Source organism: Xyrauchen texanus, chromosome 47, assembly GCF_025860055.1.
Source record: "Xyrauchen texanus isolate HMW12.3.18 chromosome 47, RBS_HiC_50CHRs, whole genome shotgun sequence".
Taxonomy (NCBI): Eukaryota; Metazoa; Chordata; class Actinopteri; order Cypriniformes; family Catostomidae; genus Xyrauchen; species Xyrauchen texanus.
In genome coordinates this window covers 14,954,344-14,971,456 of record NC_068322.1, presented here as the reverse complement: position 1 = coordinate 14,971,456, position 17,113 = coordinate 14,954,344, and the positions used below count along the sequence as shown (strand labels likewise).

At 35.6% G+C, this 17,113-nt stretch overlaps 1 protein-coding gene across 1 annotated transcript; it reads right to left on the bottom strand.

Annotated features, from left to right (window-relative positions):
* Nucleotides 1-3,192: 3,192 nt before the first annotated feature.
* LOC127638865 (uncharacterized) lies at nucleotides 3,193-12,683 on the bottom strand. Its single transcript, XM_052120595.1, has 7 exons — nucleotides 12,506-12,683; nucleotides 12,304-12,415; nucleotides 12,100-12,190; nucleotides 11,817-11,855; nucleotides 11,289-11,422; nucleotides 10,999-11,178; nucleotides 3,193-3,262 (listed from the first exon to the last, which is right to left on the bottom strand). The coding sequence occupies exons 1-7, from the start codon at nucleotides 12,681-12,683 to the stop codon at nucleotides 3,193-3,195; spliced, it is 804 nt and encodes a 267-aa protein (XP_051976555.1).
* Nucleotides 12,684-17,113: the final 4,430 nt, after the last annotated feature.

Genomic DNA, 17,113 nt, shown 5'->3' with positions numbered 1-17,113 from the left:
TTTTTGGAGTGATAGCTGCTGGAAATGGGGTCTGTCTAGTTTTGATCAAAACTTACTTTTTCAAATAGTGAAGGTGATGTTTTTACATGTAATGTTTTATATGTAATGTCCTGACTATACTTTATACTTTACACGTTATGGTTCGACCCGACTCTACTCGCTTTACTTTTCCACTGTTGTTTAGTGCCGCCTCAATGTGGGTGGGATTATAGGCTGATTGTCATAGTTGTTCCGCCTCTACTGCAATGATATCATCTTAAATGCGACAGAAAACAATAAACAATAACACGACCGCTAGCTGTTAGCCACTAGCTCATTGTGCTACATAAAGCAGTTGTTGCATGGTGATTTTACACAAGTGTAACAGTTAAATTGGACAGGTTGTTTTAGAAGCAACTCTTCAGTATCTGATCAACTAAATAAAGTGAAGCTTTCAAGCAGAGTATAGAGTTAATGGACCATCCTCCAGCCGTGGTGCTCGCCGGTCTAGATTGCATCCATTTGGTCGAACCATTTCCACTTTTCCTTGATGGTGTTGTAGTCACTTTTAAGTTTTTTTTTGTTTTTTTTTACTTTGCCCGACAGTGTTGGTAGGTCCAGTGGTAGCCGTGTCTCAGCTGCACGGCCAACAGCTGAGACACTTCCAGAAAGACTTTTTCATTTTGTTCGTCGCTAAAGAGAGGAACGTCTGCACCTCATTTATTGACCACGGCGTGGTTTTGCACACAGCCATTTCTTTTTACAGTTCGAATGTCGTGTGAACAAATGATACTGCTATCGCTGTAGCTAACTTTAAAACTAGCGGCTTGATGTCCCGTATCGAAAATCCAGTGACGCTGAAGGTTCTCTCTGATCAATCAGTGATTTGCAGAGTTTTGACGTCACATTTAGTATTGGCTCGGCTCGCTTGGAAACTCGACCGAGGTGGTACTAAAAAAGGTACTATCCACAGTGGAAAACCCCCAAAAAGCGAGCAGTGTCGAGTTGTACCGTAAAGTGCAAAGCCCCATAAATGATGATGGAATATACATTTTAGGTGAACTATGCCTTTATAGGTCTGTAGTTTATGTGTATGCATTCATATATGAATTAATAGCATATATTGTAATAATGTGAAAGCTAATATTGTAATTTGTTATAAAGTGTTAACAAATGTTTAGGCAAAATGTTCTAGCAAAATCTCAGCCAGTTTTTCTCTCCATCTGTCACTTGCTGTTTTTATTCAGTGCTGTTTACTTAAAGTATAGTCAATATTTACCGATCAGGTGTGTGTAATATGACAGAGGTCTTTTCCTAATCTTTCACTTATTAATCAGAGTGTATTTTGTGTGTGTGCATGTAACAGTATATGCTATTATGCCAAAACATTTACATGCACTGCATGGGGGCTTACTCTGTTGTGTGTATTACATGCTCATCTGCTCCATATGCACACTGTGTATGTGCGTTTTTGCCGTTTTCTGTTTTGTTGTTCAGGTGTTAGTTCCAAGATGTGAGACTTTGGAAGCTTTCCTAGAATTTGAGCGTGAAAGAGTTTACTTTGATGTATAATTTACTTGCCTAGTTAAATATAAATGGCCATCAACAGTCTCATTGTCCCTGCGGTGAACTGATAATGTCATGACTGTAAATGACAGCACTCTTGTGCTATTAAACTGATATCTGATTGGTTCTGATGAATGTTCTGCATACAGTAGTATAGTACAATCAGGGTTCCCAAAGTCAAGGAAAATCTAGGGAAATATCTGTGATTTTTGGAAAAAGTAATGGATATTAATAATACAAATTCAATGATACTTTAACATAAGGTATATTTGTTAATATTACCTCCATGAGGTAACATGAACTATCAATGAACAAAACTTGTACAGCACTTAGTAATCTTGGTTAATGTTTATTTTTATATACTAGTACATAATTTATATAAAAAGGTTGTTGACATTAGTTAATGCAATGTGAAAAAACATGAAAAAAAAACATAAGCAATTGTATTTTGCCTTAAAAGTCAATAATATATATAGTGAAAATAAATATTTCATAGTCTAAGAATTACACTTTGTGAGTCCAATCTCGATACATTTATTTAAAAATCCTTCCTGGAAAAGTAGTGGAAATTTCTGTAGTAAATATATCGATTTTCTCTATAAATATAAATATTTCTTAGGCTGGGAATTGCTCTTTGTGAGTGGGATCTTGTAGAATATATAATGATTTTTGGGGGGGATTTTTCGTACTTTTTCTCCCCCATTTGGAATGCCCAATGCACTCTAAGTCTTCGTTGAGCAAGTTACTGTGGAGATGTAGTACGTGTATGCAGAACGCACACACAAATACAGGTCCCCAATTCCAGGGAAGTGTTTGAAATTCAGTGTATTTTTCTGTTCAGCTGAGACGGTTGAAACCCATAAAATGATGCGTGCGGTCCAGTGGCTCATGCTTTGCATAAACACATCAGTGCCTGTGAAAGCATCTCCACAGTTGATAAAAAATGCCTGGGAATTGATGGGAGTATAGTTAAATGTAGCCAAAGGCAAATCATTTAAGAAGCTCTTCAACAAAAGATGCGTTGTAGTCCATTGAGTTATTGCAGTGGTCACCCACCTTCCCTGAACACTACTGTAAAACTTTTCTGTAATTTTAACAGTAAAATACTCTAATAGTGCTACAGAAATAAAATGTTAATTGATTAACGAATATTAACTGTAAAATATACAGTAAAATGTTTTCATATATTTTAAAAGACAATACAATAGTTTTTACAATAAAATGTTGTAAAAATAAAAATTTTTAGATGTAGAAAGTTAGCTTTTACATAATGTACATGTACTTTTTACAGTAAATTATTGTTAAAATTACAGTAAAAAAACGTAATCGGAGTTCCCAGAATCCCCTGCGTGACCCATTACATTTCATTATATTTTATGGGAATAGTTATGTTTCATCATATTTTTTTATATCAGTTATGTACACTGGTGGTGTTCTGTTTTATATTTGATGTAATTTAGTTCATGTTTACTGCATTTTTTAAATCTCACATGTGTTAACCCCCTTTTTTTTTTTTTTTTTTTTTGTATAAACAACAGGATTTTTTCACAGCGTAGAGGAAATATATATTTGAGGGTTGCTGTAAATGCTGTGGCTGGCTCCTAGGCTGAGGTTACCATGGAGACTGGTTTTGGATAGTGAGCTGTACTATACCCTGCGGGGTTGTGATGGGTTGGCCTGTGGATCCACTCCTCTTTTGGTTTCAGCAAATAGATGGCTACACAGGAAGCCAGACACAGAGAATGATGCTTTCCTGCGTCAGTAGTAATGTTATGACATACAATCAATGGCATACATAAAAATGACACAATGCAAAAAAATATTTATATTCTTAAAGGGATAGTTCACCCAAAAATGTTAATTCTCTATTCATTTACGCACCCTCATGCCATCCCAGATGTGTATGTGATGGCTTATATATTGATCTGTTTCTCACCCACACCACTCATATCACTTCAGAAGACATTGATTAAACCACTGGAGTCATCTGGATTACTTTTATGATGCCTTTATGTGATGCTTTTTGGACCTTCTGAGTTCTGGTCACTATTCACTCGCATTTCATGGACCTACAAAGCTGATATATTCTTCTAAAAATCTTAATTTGTGTTCTGCAGAAGAAAGAAAGTCATACATATCTGGGATAGCATGATGGTGAGTTAATAATGAAAGTATTTTCATTTTTGGGTGAATTATCCATTTAATGGTCCTAAATGTAGGCTTTACATTTTATTTATTTATTTACTTTGTATTGATTTGGGGTTAAAAATGACCAGGACTTTTTCTTGACAGTTTTCATGAGAATCGCCAAAGTATAGCAAATCAATGAAACTAAATGATAGGACATGTCAACACAGAAAAGAAAACAGAGTTTGTCAAGCCATTTTGTGAGCTCTTTAAAAGCTGTATTTAGATATTCACAAACCCCTTGACTTTGCCCTTGAACACTGAGACAATGAATATATGTGTGAAGTACTGAAGATTGTTATAAAAGGAAGGCATCAGCACATACTAGTGCACAAATCAGAGGTTTGGAGACAGAGCCTGAAGTTAAGCAATAAATTAAATGTGCATAAACCTACAATAGTGAATTTAAGGGGTCAGGAACAGCATTTAAGGCTGTGCATCATACTTCTCTAATCGTATAGGAAATGCTCTAATGAGACTTTATCAGAGCAAACATCATAGTTCCACACCTTCAAATCCGGATACCTCTCTTATCGCTTCCTGAATCCTATGTTTGCATGGCTTAATGGTTCAATTCATGAAGGAAGCATGAAGATCGGTGGAAAAGGTTACAAATATATCCGGGGCCTTATCAATCTGTTCTCTGGATAGAAATATCTATAATATCATCAAGTGACCTTCTAAAGTTTGCGGCCATGTAGAAGGTATTATCTCTTTATGTGAATTAATGCTGTTTTCCCATAAAAAGAGGAAAGGATTAGACTCTACCGGAGGTGTTCTTTGAAGCTGTTTATCTTCAGAAGGAAGATATATATATTAGGATGAATACCCTACACAATTTGTTATGGCATGTAAATTTCATTGCTCTGAGGTTGCTGTTTCTGAGCTCATGAGAGTTAGAGAAGGTCTCAGGTATGTACAGTATACTTAATTTATCTACTATGTTGTTGATGTTTCTTCTAAAATTCCAGACTTCGTACCTTGAATTCAGCAATTGTAGGTCAAACGTTTTGCTGCTGAAATCGGTGTGCTTACACAAATTTTACATTTTAAAATTCTAGGAGAAATAAAAGAAACAAATGAGACAGTTGTTGACATACACTGTAAAAAATGTATTAAAATGACGATAAATGCATGGCAGCAGTCTGCCAAAAGTTTACCAAAAACTGAAATAACAATTTTAGACTGTGAACTGAACTAACATGTTTAGATTGCAAAATGAAATGGGTGTTTCAACCATAAACTGACATAAAATGTTTCAATTGTAATTTCAAATAGCGAGTTGACAATGTAAGTTGAAATGACACATAAAATGTCATTTGAAAAAAACATGTTTCAACTATAAATTTCAATTTGATATTTATATTTTATATTCATTTAGAAAAACAAACATCTGTAGACCATTCATTAAAAAACATGTTTTGACTGGAAATGGAAATTACATTGTTAGACCATTCATTAAAAATAAACAGCAAACACATGTTTATTCTGTGCCTTGCCAGCAAAAACAATGCAGCTTTTTAACCCTATGAGTTGCTGTAGGTTTACTCCACTATGTATTTTAAACTAATTTAGACTGATTATTTTAAAACTTAAAACTTAAGATTTCAGAAGATTTTAAGCTCTTGCTCGACTGTTCATCACCACCACAGTGGTAACCCCCAAAACTCCAACATTACAGAAAGTGTTCTAAATCTCAACATAACAACATATTAAATATTATAAATCTCACACTTTATTCATCTTGCACCAAAACACATAAAATTGCTCTTTATTTTAACATTTACTCTCCCCATCAAGTCTTATGCAAAGCATGCTGGGAGGAAAAAAATCCATGGTACAATACTGTAAATTTATAGTTCACTCCCATTTATATTATAATAAATGAGACTTCTGGAACTGCAAATATCTTTTTTCAATTCATCTGCTTTTTAAACACGTAGTAACAACAGAAGCCCACATTATCACTTGAAGTTCATCAAGAGTGACCTTTCCAGGAGCAATACTTAAAGGAATATTCCAGGTTCAATACAAGTTAAGCTCAATCATCAGCACTTTAATTAATTTTGACTCGTCCCTCCATTTCTTTAAAAAAGCAAAAATATGGGTTCCAGTGATGTACTTAGAATGTAAGTAAAGAGGGGCATATTTTTGAACATTAAGATACTCAATGTTTTCAAAAGTATAGCCACAAGAAGTAAAAAATATACATGTTAACTTACTAACATTTTCAGAAATAATCTAAATATTATTTCAGAAATAATCTAAATTTGACAAAACCTCCCTTTTGTAACATGTGGTGACGCCCTCATTGGGAAAAGCAATTCTTAAATAAATCATGTTTTTTTTCTCTAAAACTGCAAAATGATTGTTTTAGGTATAGGGTTAGGGTTAGTCTATAGTTGTTATAATTCCCTATGGTATGTTCCCATTTAGATAGCTAAGTAAATGAGTGTGTGAGTCCTGTGACAGATGTTTATTAGATTTACTTTGATCTCAAAACAGATACTCACACCCATGTGCTCAAGCATGCAATACACACATAAACACAAGCTGATAAAAAAAGCACCATTTATCTAGAGAAAGATTTGAGTGAGCCTGGCCTGAGCCATCTTTCATTCCAAATTAAGGTCATCCACGTGGTGGTTCTCAGCGTCAGACCGGCTTCTCTTGTCTCTCACATCACAACACAAGATGAGAGAACCATCAAGATTTAACTCGTGGTTAGCAATGTGCTTGATAATAATGTAGTTATAATTTTGGAGCTATTTTTAACTAAAGGAGCAAAAACATGAGTGTGTTAAGGACTAAACATGGAAGGCTGATTGGAGTGTGAGCAGACGGAGTTACATAACCTCCAAAATATTGCCTTATGCAGCATCACTGTCTCTTTTACACACACACACACAAACAAATACAAACACACACAAACAAATGTTTTCCCCCCTCAATCACAGCAGTGATACAGTCCTGAACTCTTAGAAAATTAACCCTGCTGAGGCTTGTGAGACAAGGGCATCTGCTTCCAATAAGCCCAGTTAATACTCGTTATCTCCGCATTCAGGGATTTCTCAGAATCCTTGTCTGACCCTCCCTTCACAGATCTGACTCTGAGACAGAGCGCCACGGGCTGTCACCCTGTCGCTGCACAGAATGAGATGTATGTGTGGGAATGAATAGTCAAATGGAAGAATTTATGAAATCTAAAATTATTATGGAATGAGTGTAAAATTCTTTCATGAGCCTATGAAAACCAAACACCACTTATTGATAGCCGAGGAAGACTTGTTCTTTCACTGCACTGGGAGAATTGTTTGTGTGTGTATGTGTGTGTGTGTGCGTAAGAGAGGGAAAGAGAGAGTGTGAAAAAGGTTTAAAAATATATATTAGTAATTTTATTATTATTATTCTCACACATGCACATGCTAATCTATTTAAAGGAGGACATAATACAGTCTTTTATTAGTTTTATATTAATTAATATATGAATTTATAAATAATTACTATAACCTTAACAAAACTGTAAATTATTCTTCAAGGAAATCTGATATATGGCAAAAGCCTACATGTAAAACAAATATAATGGCCATTTTTAAAGCATTTTTAAATGTATGTTGCATATACTGTATTTGTGTATGGCCATTTTTTTAAATGAGATGGACAGATAGATGGATGCATGTGTGTTGAAGTGTGAGAGGTCATAAAGCACAACAGCCTAAACAGATCACGCAGAGATTATTTACCCTCTAGCTTTCACAACACGTGTCAAGTTCTGTGTAAAGAGATACTGTTAAACTCTTTATTGCTCTCTTAAACATTCTGTGAGCAAACATTCTAGGAATTGCCTTAAAATGCATAAAACAATTTCTGAGATAATTGCCACAAATTTTATTGGAGCATATAACAAACCATCTGTCATCCAGGACAATGTCCAGAGTGAATTCCTCTGCCTTGATAAATAAAATTGCCAAACACATGTGAAGACAGTAATCTGAGATAGACTGAACTGCAAGGCAAACAAAGCTGCTTTTTCAACATTCATTTAAATGGCAAATAGAGTTGAAGAGAGAGACAATCAAGTAGAGGCGCCATGTAGACTGTTTAAAACACCGTAACAACAGAATTCAATTTTTTTTAAATGTGCATTATCATATTCCTACATACTAGAAGTGCAATTTCTCAGCTGTAAATAAAATAAATGTAGCAGGCAAAAAATATCATTTTCAACCTTAAATGAGGAAAGAAAAAATGCTGCACATTATTTGACAGTTTTAATTTAGAGATTGCAATCTCATATTAATTATATTAAAATACACAGAGATCCCCTTATTCATTATACAGAAATATTTAAAGATTTTTTTAGATGATGCAATGCAATTTTTTCAGAAAAGTCAATTCAGTGACAGTGAAGACAAAAGAACTCATTAGGATCAGAAAATGAGGATTAGTTTTTCCATTTAAATGAAGAGTTTAAACTAAATGTGTTATATTTAAATCCTCAGGGTTCAAACTAGTTTAGGCACTTATTTCATAAGCATTATAATTACAAGTTAAGTAAATTACATAATACAGATAAAATACTAGTCTCAAAATGCGTGCCATTTTTGCACATTAATAATGATTTGTGAATAGTGCATTGGTGCTTTTCCGAGAAACCCTTTATTGCTTGTCGAGTTCAGATATTCTCATTCAAGCTTTATGTCTGTTTTGCTTCCATCTTATTAACAATATTATTAGGATAATACAATTATATTAATACAAAAATATCAATGATACCATGAAAAAGTGACACTGTCCTTGAGTTATCAAGTATATTCAAAGAGACATGGCAGAAGACGAAATGACAGAGAGAGAGAGAGAGTAGAAAGAGTGCAGGGGGAGGATTTGCTCATGGGTGATCCTACTCGTCTGATGTTCAGCCACTTTGTTCTAATCACCACTTCCTAGAAAACAATTTCCTAGTGTGTGGAATTCTGGGAAGCCTGTTGTACTGAAGGTAATCCTGGAGAAATTCCACTCATCTCTCATCTTCTTACACCATGAAATGAGGCACTCTCTCCTGCTCTCACTCAAGATGTACATAACGGTTGTGGGGGGTTTAAATGGTTTACAAGGACTTTTTGTTTAGGTTACATACTGGTAATTACAAGGGTATTATGCTATGAATTTTGTCCCCATAATTCAAATCACTTAAAAAACATACTAAACAATGTTTTATTGAAAATGTAAAAATGCAGAAAGTTTTTTGTGAGGGTTAGGGGATAGAATCTATAGTTCGTACAGTATACAAATCATTATGTCTCTGGAGAGTCCTCATAATGATAACTGCGCCAACATGTGTGTGTGTGTGTGTGTGTGTGTGTGTGTGTGTGTGTGTGTGTGTGTGTGTGTGTGTGCAATGCGTTTCTGTGAATAATGCTTGAGTTCCTTGAAGTGATTTCTAGCTGATGCATTTCTTTTGCTGTGCTTTCAGTCCCATTAAAGAGATAGTTCACCCGAAAATGAAAATTCTGTCATCATTCAATCTCCCTCCTGTCATTCCAAACCTATAGTATGACTTTCTTCATTCTGTTGAACCCAAAAGGAGATGTTAGGCATAGTGTTTTGTCACAGTCACCATTTACTTTGATTGTAAGTAGAAAAGATCCTTATGTGCTCCACGGCAGAAATTATATGGAAAAAACATAGTTAAAATGAATGTATAAAACTTTGTGTTGTGCAACTCACTCCTGTTTTTCTCTTTCTGGTTTAAGAAGCCTGTGAGTGTACGTTCAAGTGTGAGTGCAAAGTGCTTCAGGCTTCCTGGATCATTAGAATGAGTTGATAATGAGCTATTAATCCTTCCACAAGCTAAGAATTCTGGAATGTGGCTCTTCTTGTTGCCATAGTTATAACAATTTCCATACCTTTATTTTTGTCATTGTCTGATGAATTGTCTCTACGGGCATGATTTGTAATTGTACGAGTGTGTATCTTTGTATAAGTGCTGCCTTTCAAGCATAATTATGGAAAATGAGTTCTTTGAATCAGTTCTTCTTTTTTCAAAAGGACTCTGATGTGCTTTATGCAACTCTAATCAAAGAGCAGCCATGCTTAGTAACAGATGAACTATGTTCCACTGTTAGATTTAGAGAAGACATTTAGTTTATGTGTTTTCCTTTCTTCAAGGGATAGTTTACTAAAAAAATTTTTTTTTAATTCTGTCATCATTTACTCACGCTCATGTTGCTCCAAATTCATATATTACTTTCTTTCTTTTGTGGAGCACAAAAAGAAATGTTACAAAGTATGTAAGTCTGAGTCACCATTCACTTTCAATGTATGGAAAAAAGATGGGTCTCATTCTTTGTGTTCTACTGAAGAAAGACATTTTTTTGGTTGAACTGTTCTTTAATAGATGAGTTACATCATATTTCTAAGTAATAATCTGATTAGTACTTTGAAATTAGCCATGGTAAAATCTAGACTGATGGATTAATACATCTGTACTCTGAAATGCCTGCTATGATGACATGCAGAAGTGTTACTAAATGTGGATACGTGTATGCATATGCATAATCAGGAGAGAAAATGTTTTTACAGTTATTTTTTATTTTTTTTACCTCTTTATTAGCAAGCACTGTATGATGTGCGATGCAGTATATAATGATATATCTGATCAAATATCAGAGTAGGAAGAGAAAATTTAATAACATAGGTTTACTATGAAAAAATACCATAGAATAGTAATATAGTGAAAAACTATGCAAATTTGAAGTTTAACTCGTAGATAGACAGTATTTTAATGAATAATGATTGAGTTTATAGCGCCACCTGCTGTTTAGATGGGAAAGTAGAGGTCTGACCAGTGAGTAGGATAAAAGATCAGGGGGTTGGGGTTAAGTTAACACACAAACAGATACACACTTTTTCTATCATAGTGGGAAATTTCCATTGTGAATATAGTATATTGAGCTAATATCATATTCATCCCTAAACTCTCACACACCTTCCATGAGTTCTGGTTTGTTCAAGAACTGAAAACAATAATGAAAACCAAAATCTTGAATTTACGTCAACTCACTTTTTGTTTAATCGTGCAAAACATTTAGGCCTACAGTGTTTACCAGTGTTCTGTCATCAATAAAATGCAGCTTTGCGACGGGGTTCTGATCACCCTGTCGGGGTTTATTGTGCGACTGTTATTGTGAGATTATTATGAGGGTTTCATTTAGTTTTATTTAACTATTTTAAATTAATTCTTAAAATGTATCTTGTGTGCCATACCTGCTCCAGGTGACTTTGGGATGTATTCCTGTGCAGGTGGGCTGGGAACTGTAAGTGATGATGCTGTTACCATGACAACGGCCATGAGGAGTAACAGCACACACTTTTACTGTGCCTTTAGTTTCACTAGGAGGAATGTGGAACTGTAGAGTGTCATTGAAGTATTCAAACACTGGAGCTCTGAAGGGACAAAAGTCATACTCAGATATACAGTATATGCAGTATAGTACCGGTATATTTTATACAGACTTTACACAGGTCGGCAAAGACACATTCACACAAAGCCTTACTCTTTTGGAATGCAGTCCAGATCCCCTCGAATATGGATTTTGGTGACAGATTCCAGGTTCCTCCCTCTTACCAAAACTCTGTTTCTGCCATGGAAAGAAACTTTGTTGGGCTCTAGGGAGAGAATCTCAGGCTCCTATTGGATACAAATGTGCACTTACTTGATGATCAAACATTCCACTAATAGCACACAGCGCAACTGTGTTTTAAGAACTTGCATGAAGTTACATATAAAGACAATGACAGCTTTTTCATCAAAAAATAAATAAATACTTAATTGAGTCTCTGTCATATTAAACAAAGACATTTAGATTTGCATGATGTCATGTGATTGTGGCCAAAAGTTTGTTGAAGATATGATAAACAAAACACAACCGTTCTTTAAAAAAAAGGTTTAACAAGAAAGTTGTTCCTCAAAAGTGAAACAAAATCCTCTGACTGAAGTGCTGTTCATTTAAAAAGCGAACAGTTTGCAATTGCGTCCCTATTCTGTAAAGTGGAGCATATACGTTATGCAGTATGACACTTACTTTATAGTCCGTCCCAGAAAGTAAATCTTTACATAAATCCTAAAGAGTGGAGAAAGAGTTGTCAACATTAACTGGTTCATTTACTTTCCATTTCAGCCAATGCATCGGCATGTCAGCTGTTATGAATACTGCATTAATATAATCCTGACTCTTTGTAAGTGTTTCTAGATGATTTGTAACAAAGTAAAAAAGAATAAGATAAATGATCATGCAGTAAAATTATATCATTATTTTAAGATTCATGTTGAATCCATGTAGAAAACAACACTTTACACGCTTTTACCATTTGTAACTGCGGCCCAAATTCAGGTGTCCAGTCACATCGCTGGAGAGAAGACGACCAGTGACACCCAGCAGAGATGCACTGCACACACCTGCATTAATTCAGTGTTACAATGTGACATCAGCACACCTAAAAAACTCTCAAATAGGAATTCAATGTAGTTTTTCAAAAATACTTGTAGGTTGATTAGGTGCATTTTCTCACTGTATATAAGAAGCGTTTGCTGAATTATTTGTGATACTGAAGCAGTTCCTTAGTGTCAACATCTCTGTGATCTTCTGATCTCCAATAGTTACTGCAGCTGAGACGGTTAAATCTGAACAGATCAATAAAAACATGCTGGTCATATTATGACTTCATAAATACACTGGATAACAGTACATACGCTCAACTCTAGAACAATAACCTCTGGTAAACAGTAGCTGGCCAGAAAAGCTACAAGAGCAGTTGGGGAAAACTCCAGCAGCATCAGACTTATCACACAGATTTACACTCCCGTTGGTGAAGGCACATGAGAAGATGAGATTTCCGGTGCTCTCCAGACTCAAGGTAAGATGTAGAGCAATCTGTGTTAGAGTGGGCATTGGTTGGTTAATAGTAATCTTGGAAATAAGTCAAAATAATGAAAGTTTTCAAGCCAATACTTCTAGATAATTATGTTTACCTCTCTGGAATTTTTCTCTGCCACATGAAAAGAAAGGAGCTTTTTCTGAAGGGAGTCATTTGGGATGGACAGCCATGAAGAGTTCGAGCATTCTTCTTTGGTAGAACATCTACACCGAAACATGAGAACAAGCATATGCAGTTAAAGCTATTTAGAGCCAAAGTCTAGTCTACACCAGAACTTCTTGCAATGCTCATCATGTCTGTATGTATTAATAAAACTATGTGCAACGAAGTGGAAGCCTGAGCTGCTTGTGTTCACACCAGACGAGGCGTCAGCCGATTTTGCCGGGGCTTCAGCCACGAATGTTTTGAGTGTAGCCCTGAATGTATTTTGAAAAGTTGACTGATGTGACGGATGTTTATATTTACAGTGCATGTTCACTATGTAAATTAATGTTTCACTAATAATCCTTCCTTTCAGTTTTATGTGTTTACTTTTTATTATTTTGTTTTGGAAAGCATTATAATTTTGTTTTGAAATGTATCTGTGTCACTTTGGAAAACGTTTTATGATTAATTGTACTGGCGTCATGACGTCATTTCTGTTCATCCCGCGCTGCGTCATCAGTCTGCTTTGAGCGCACTGAGGAGGGGTGAGCTGTTAGGGGCTCTTTCAATATAAAGTGTAAAAGTTTGCAGAAGTTGGATTGAGTACATAATATTCAATAATATTTCCGTAAAGAGTGTTAATAAGTGTTTTATGCATTGATGGACTGGATTTAATAGTTGTATTTCCGAGTAGAGCGGTTTGGGTGTGTGTGCGCGCGTCGGTTAAATGCGGTGATTTTGGTCGATTGATTAATTGGTCTTTGATCTGTGCAGGTGATAAAATCACAGAAGCAACATTTGTTGGTCTGGATCTGTTTATTCCGAGTAGGTATGGTTCATATTTGTTCTATCTTCCAATGTGTTAATCTTGTATCAATTTTGTTTTGTCTCTAAATATTGTTGAAACTTGTTTTCATCCATTTTATTTTTGATTTGAATATTACTAACATTGTAATGTTTGCTGAGTCTGCTTTGAACGCACTGAGGAGAGGTGATAAAATCACAGAAGCACCATTTTTATGATGGAATAGACGCTGTTTATTCCATGCAGCGTCATATATGTTCCCCAAACAACAGCAACAAAAAGGAAAAATAAACTCTCCAAATCAGCAGCAGTTCCAGTGTGTCTTCACTCACACAATGATAATAACAGTGGTCAAAAGTGGGCAGGTTACACTGACAAATATGAAACCGGACAATAGACTATGTAAACCCCCGAAATCATAAGTTGCCTTATTTCATTGTGCTTTGGCTTTGAACATACTGCAAATAGACATATGTCTTAAAAATAATCTAGCCTATAGTATAAGTTTCTTTGCTGTCGGTAGCCTATGCGACTCCGTTTCTTCCTCTCTGTTGAATATGCAGCAGGTAGGGGAGGAGCTAGCACAGTCGTTGACATTAACGTTACTTAGTGGCGATTTAACAGCAATTAGCAGGAAAGACAGCAAAAATGAGGCTTTGGGGATTTTTCCGAAAGAAGTCAGTGGGTAAGAATTAACTTTTTTTTTTGGTCCTTAAAGTCTGAAGATCATCATCTCGCTGGCTTTCACCCACAGTAGGCTAGTGGCAATAGGCTATGTTAGCACTTGGACCAGCATGCTTATCATCGCATTTGAAGATTAACAATGGCTACACATTTCGAGATAAGTGTGCCCATTTCTAGAAAAGTGTAGGCTACATAACCTTGCTATTGTTCATGCTGTAGGTAGCCAGGAACACTAGTTTTATCCCACTGCACTGAATACTTTCCTTGTTTATCAGGTGTTGTTTTCCCTAAGGATAACCAATAAGCATTAACATAAAATGTATGTGTGACTTGTTTTGTGATATTAGTTTGTAGGAAATATACACTTTGATTTTATTAAATGGTTTTGTAGAGTGTAGCAAAGATGAGCAACAGACTGAGGAGCAGCAGCAGCAGCTGTGCCTTAATCAGGCATGGAAACTGGTAACAATTAATCAGTCACTTTACTTTAAAGTTAAAAGTGAAACATTGTTTATACCAATGCTCCTAATGAAAGGATTTTGACAGATGAACATGGAGAATTATATACAATGCGATGCCATGGTGTGTCAATGAACTTAGACTAAAGTCATTCATGTATTGCTTTAACTTATGATCTTATACATAATTTTGACTATGTAAAAAATATAAATTATTTATATTAAATATTTTTTTTTTTTTATAATTCACTCTTTTGTGATGACTATGGTAATGTACATGAAAATTTAAGAATCATGATAGATCTTGGGGCAATCCCACTGATCTGCTCTTCCCAATACATTTTCTTCAATGTTTTTTTGTCTACAATTTGAAATATGTAGCACTTGATGAATTAGTTGTTTGAAGCTGATTTGTAATAAGTGGTGCACCGTATCTGTTCTTTTGCATCACAGATGATTTAGGGAGGAGAGAGGATGAGTTAGTCAAGGATAGTACTAGAGTGGAAGATTTAGGAAACAGGCCCAGCCAGAGCAAAACACAAAGAATACCCTCTCACCAGCTTTGGACTTCAGAAAAGTGGTTGATAGTGTGAAAATATAATGGTCTGGGCTAATGCTGGAAACACCTCTGGTTCACACACCAGCCACAATGAGGATTCAGAGAAATTCTGCAGTATTTCAGAGTGTTGTATCACACTGAACCACAGACACTCTTCTGGTCTGCATGTAAACCATGAACAGAAAGAACAAAGTACCATGATTCAACTCTCACAGCACCAATATAGAAAAACTCAGATACAGTCTAGTGTTCAGGCATAAAACAGTGTGTCACTTTTTACAACAGAATGATGCACTAATACATATTGGATGGATTTACTCAAATAAGCATAATGCTTTTTTTTATGTTTTTATACTATAATTAAAAAGTTATTTTTAAAAATAGACTAAAGCCTGGTGTCAACCATTAAAAAGAAATCAAAGGCTCTGTGAGACAATGGCGGCGAACGATATCCATGACAACCAAAACATAAATGGGCATACACATGAGGTACATAATACCAGATAGCAAACTGTACAAAAGATGAGGATTTTGACCAAGAGAGTCAGATCTCTCCTGACATCTCGGGTTTGTTGGATTGCTCAATAAACTCTAACCTTTGACACCAGGAACTCTGGACTTTGTGAGTTTTCTTACTGAAAAGAGAGAAAGGTCTTTGATTTTCCACAACAGTAGGCCAATAAACATTTACTTATAATAAAATGATTATAGTAGCCGTATATTAATATTGGTAAAAATGCTTAGGGTATACGTTTGGTTAGAAACGAAATAATATTTTATTTACTAGACCACTAACATCACGTGCTGGCTTTTTGATACAGCTGTGAAAAGTTCTATGTAAGCTGTTACATGCACAGAAGGGGGACTGCAGGGTCGCAAGCCCTTGCCCCTTTCGTACACAAATCTAAAAGTGCCCTTTTGGTCATCCAGAAAAGGGGGAGAAATTTTAATAATGAAATTTAAAATAGTTAAATAAAACAAAATTAATACCTCGTAACAATCTCACAATAACAGTAATATTGTGTTATCACGATATTTCTTTGTAAATGATGGACGTATTAAATACAATTAAGCGCAGGAGTCTTTGACAGCGTGCTACAGCAGAACGGGCGTGGATCCATGTTCTACTCCTTTCGAAGTGCAGAGACCTTGAAGTGGTTACTCTGAAGGAAACATGGCATTATTGTATGAATGTACTCTTCGTTAACAGTCTTGTGGAAGGGCCCCTTTCATTTTGAACGAGCTAACTAGTAGTGTCCCCTCCATCATCGAAGTAGGCCTACCATTATTAAAAGGCTGCATCCGAAACTAGGAAAATGCTGCCTCTGGAAGCAGTATACGGAAGAAGGAAAGGACCAAGGCACGTCCAAATGCAGTGTCCGTGTCACATCCTATCTACTGAGATCCCTTCATCTGATCGATTTTTGAAGGCAGCATTGATGTATCATTCACTGCCTATGAAATCTCACAATCCTGTGTGCACGGATCCACAACAGTTGAGCTGAAGGTGCCCGAAGAGGCACATTTGTGTATAAATGTAAATTTTTATTCATTTTTTCCCAACTTTTGATTCCATTCCTAAGTAACATTTCAGTTATTAAATATACACTCAGTTATCGACAAATCTCTCTTGATTTTGTTCTAGATTATTGTACCATTCAGTCCAACCAAAATACAATGAAGCAGACGCATTATCTTTTGTGGACACCAGATGGCGATAATCAGTTGCTGCTTTCCTAGCGACGATGTGACGTGATGCTGCCTCAGTAGCCAGTACAAACCCAGTTTCTGGAG

Bases quoted from the DNA above. Each gene is read 5' to 3' on its own strand.
- LOC127638865 (XM_052120595.1), bottom strand. From the start codon at position 12,683: ATGCCCACTCTAACACAGATTGCTCTACATCTTACCTTGAGTCTGGAG. The intron at 12,416-12,505 runs GTTATTGTTCTA...TGATCTGTTCAG, and splicing joins CCAGCTACTGTTTACCAGAG to ATTTAACCGTCTCAGCTGCA. The intron at 11,179-11,288 runs GTAAGGCTTTGT...TTGTCCCTTCAG, and splicing joins CTGGACTGCATTCCAAAAGA to AGCTCCAGTGTTTGAATACT.